The following is a 3,756-nucleotide window of genomic DNA, read 5'->3' on the forward strand; positions in this document are numbered from 1 at the left end:
TCCCAAACCCACTTTAAACCTTGTAGGGCCACAGGACGGTAAAAAGTGGGGCGGCTGGAGCCAGTAGAACCTGGAGGGGAATAGAACCAGATAAGACCGGCCATTACGGGAACCCCGGGCGGTAGGGACAAGTTTCGGATTAGTACTTTGGGTTGTCTAGAAATAGCGAGGGCGAGTTGCATGGTGGAGTTGACGTTGATACCATTGTTGGCCCATTAGGTGAATAAGAAGTCGAACGGGCGTTTGATCGGTTCCAATGCCCGCGAGCTGCTTGAAGTAGTTGTTGCAGCATGGCCATATCTACGCCGGAATTACCATTCAAAGATAAGTTGCCGTCGCTAGTAAGTGATGGAGACGAAGAAGACGTCTTGGGCTTGCAAACTTCAAACTCAAGCGCGAGAGTTAGCATTGCTGCGCCGATAGCACTAAAACAGACCACAGAGCTCAGGGATTTGCTCTCCGAAAATGGCTTAGCATCATGCGAGCGCGCATTACCAATGGAGCGCACGCCTTGGCATCCCCAGGTACACGGTAGACGAGATTAACTAATTGGTCGTATAAGTCAACTTTCTGGTACAGGGGCTTCGTGGAAAGTCTTCGATACGATTATTGAGTCTCGAGCCGCGCACCATCGGCACTTTAAGGAACTCCATATAGACCACAAGTAGAGCTTCAAAGTCGCTGCGAAAGGCGTTGCCCTGGCCCGACTGCAGGTGGTTGCGTAGCTTGGAAATATACTCGAGCGCCTGGCTCTTCTTGGCCTCATCACTGATCCAAAGGGCTAGCCCCGCATTGTTCTCGACACTCAACGTCTTACTCATGAGGCTTTCCAGAAGCGACGGCTGCGTGCGCGTCATTTCGTCGCGAATGTCGTCCACTGCCTCGCGGTGGCGCGTCTCGACTTGCGCTTTGATGACGTCGAGCATCTCGCCCTGTTTCTTCATCGCCTTGTCCACAGCCTTGTCGATGGCCATGAGCAGCAGCCCACGCTGCTTAACCTCGAAGTCGCTCAGTAAATCGCCCAGCGCCAGGGTCTCGACCCCGCCGCCGCCGTTGCCGTCGCTGCTCATGGATGCCATAGTGATGGTCGTTTGCTTGATTGTGCACTTCCTTTTCCGGTCTGAAACGAGTCAAACGAAAAGTGGGGGCGAAATTTACTCTCGGGATTTGAATGGACGTAACGGCTGCCACAGATCACACAATCGTCCACCAGTGTCAAACTGGTGGCGAAATCCATGTACATTCTGTTCACTTGAGTTCGTCGATCGAAGCTTGAATTGTCGAAGCACCCGCAAAAGGCGCATAGCGAAGGTGTGCACACTATGTTGACCTCGAAGACAAAAAGGAGCTGCGAGTCGTAACCTGCAAGTTCACTCAGAAACAATCAAACGATCACAAAAATTGTATCACAATCCAGCGTTGGACAGCTTCCCGCTTTTACATAAATTGAAGCTTTGCCATTGCCTCATTCGTACGGCTCTCGCAGGTTACTGCCATAATGTACGTGCATGTACAGTAGTGATGGCTTTTATTCCGTACGTCGAATGCCATGCTCTGTGTTCACGGAAGTAAGAGTTTTTCCAACGCAGATCATGAAGAGTCTTCAGTTGCCGATCGCTGTGAAGACGACGCAAAAAACGAGGCTTGCCCAGCGCGAATGGGGCTCTTAGAGGCTGAAATGACGCTACATGTATGCCATAGCCAAGTTTTGGGCGCCAAAGGGACCAATTACTTTACCTTGGGACAATTCGCAGCAGTGCTTCAAAAGATATAACTAAAAAATAAATTACCGTGGCATTTTTCTACCGCATTTATTCTCTAAAATTTATTTCAGAAGGATGGATCAGACAGTGATATGATTTTCCATGAATTAAAACCCGGTAATTTATTTTGCGTAACATTATTAGGTTTCTTACACACTTCAAGTGTGTCGTTCGAACCGATAAGTATGGTAATATACATGCATTAACCAATGTGCTTGGCTTACACAAAAAAGTTTGGAATTGATCAATTCTAGTGAAATCTTGGAAGGAAACTTTAAAACTAGCGAGTCTCTACTTCTAACTGACGGCACTACCAACGCGCCAGAAATGTGACCTGCGCCAAGGACGGCATTTAATGCGGAGTGTAGCCCAGAAGCTGCGCCGATTTAAGCAGCCTACTTTCTTCATCAAATCTGACCTTACTAAGACAAAGAATATGTTATCCAGCTGTACCCACTGGGCCCGTATTAAATAGTACTTGCGAACATGCACGAGCTGTGGATCCGTCATTATCGTGCACGACCGCTCGACTTTTTTACTGAGACCAGATATAAAGTTCACTGATTTGCTATGTTGTGGGGGACAATTGTGCAACCAATCAGAGTATGGCTACACGAATGGGCGTCCCCCTCATTGGCTGTGCAAGTCATCGATTTAACCTCGCGGTTAATCGATTTCTACAGGATTATCAGACTCAGATAGATCTGATTCAAAACCTGATGATTCAGCTGCGTCATGTCAAAAATGCTACTGCACTGGCAAAGGCGACCAACTACAAGCCTGTTAAGGCAAACACTACGCGCTGGTCGTCTACATTCCAGATGATTGACCGATATTGCAAGATCCGTGATGCGATCCTGACGGTGGAGGCTGTTGAAGAGTTTGTGCCTCGTGGACATGCGCACCGCCGCGTTAGAGGTGTATTGGACAAGCTTCGTGAGCTGGACAGTGTGTGTGTGAAAATCCAAGCGGATTCATGCACGCTTGCCGAGGTGCGCCTGTTGTTTGATGCGTGTGCTGCTAAGTATCCTGTCATGGCTAACTACTTAGCGCCAACAGCTGAGATTGTTCACTCGCCCCATTTCGAGTCTGCAATAGTGAAGCTGCAAAACGACCTACCCCTCTCCGCGGATGATTTACATGCAGTCGACAGTTTTATTTTATCTCCGTCTACCGCACAAGAGGAAGTGCCGACTGCGGCGGACTTCGCGACCTCCATCCTCCGGCAAGCCAAGAAGCCGCGGCTTGCATCGCAGGCGTCTGTCGAGTATGATCCTCTCCTGCTCTGCGCTCCTCCGACAAGCAACACGTGCGAGAGACTTTTCTCTGAGTGTAAGCTTGTTTTTACATCGCTACGTTCATCTACTTTACCAGCTAATTTTGAAACGGCCATGTTTCTTCGTGCTAATCGCCGTATGTGGAACACCTCCACCCTTGTGACGGGGTCACACAGCACCTTGCGCTAGAGGAAGTTATCTTCCGAGAGTATACAAACTCTCAGTGAACGGCAGTTCACTGGTCCCCTCTTTAATTAAAGAGAGCGAAGTGACCTAAATAAGGTAGATTGTAAACTGAGTATATTTATAGGTAGGTTAAGTTTGTGGTTAATACAAACTATCAGTTACCTATAGAAATGCAATGTCATTTAACCAATGGTTGGTTTTGAATGACCTTGGTACCTTGTACCAAATATCCCGGAGTATGACATGTCATACTCCTGAAGTGTGAAGTGTCACACTTCATGTAACCAGGGTACACTTAGTGCTACGTACCCCGTTACATCCTCCCCCACTTAGGTTCGGTTTACCGACCAATCAGAATGAAGAGATGTTCGTCACAAACTCTCATTCTCAAAGTCGAAAACCATCGACTCGGCCGCGCGAGCGCGGCGGAGGCTCACTTTACAGTTAGAGCCTCGAGCAGCAACCTGTGCGCTCTTCGTCAAGGTCTCCACTTCGACCGTTAACATGCCTCGTGGCACTGCTAAGAGCGG

At 48.6% G+C, this 3,756-nt stretch overlaps 1 protein-coding gene across 1 annotated transcript; it reads right to left on the reverse strand.

Annotated features, from left to right (window-relative positions):
* Window positions 1–606: 606 nt before the first annotated feature.
* Window positions 607–1,079, reverse strand: PITG_22077 (uncharacterized protein; the record flags this gene model as incomplete). The annotated part of the gene is made up of 2 exons (XM_002894664.1): window positions 607–615; window positions 660–1,079. 2 exons carry the CDS (start codon window positions 1,077–1,079, stop codon window positions 607–609), a joined length of 429 nt encoding a protein of 142 aa, XP_002894710.1.
* Between the last annotated feature and the right edge of the window lie 2,677 nt (window positions 1,080–3,756).

Source organism: Phytophthora infestans, genomic scaffold, assembly GCF_000142945.1.
Source record: "Phytophthora infestans T30-4 supercont1.1381 genomic scaffold, whole genome shotgun sequence".
In the NCBI taxonomy this organism is placed as follows: domain Eukaryota; phylum Oomycota; class Peronosporomycetes; order Peronosporales; family Peronosporaceae; genus Phytophthora; species Phytophthora infestans.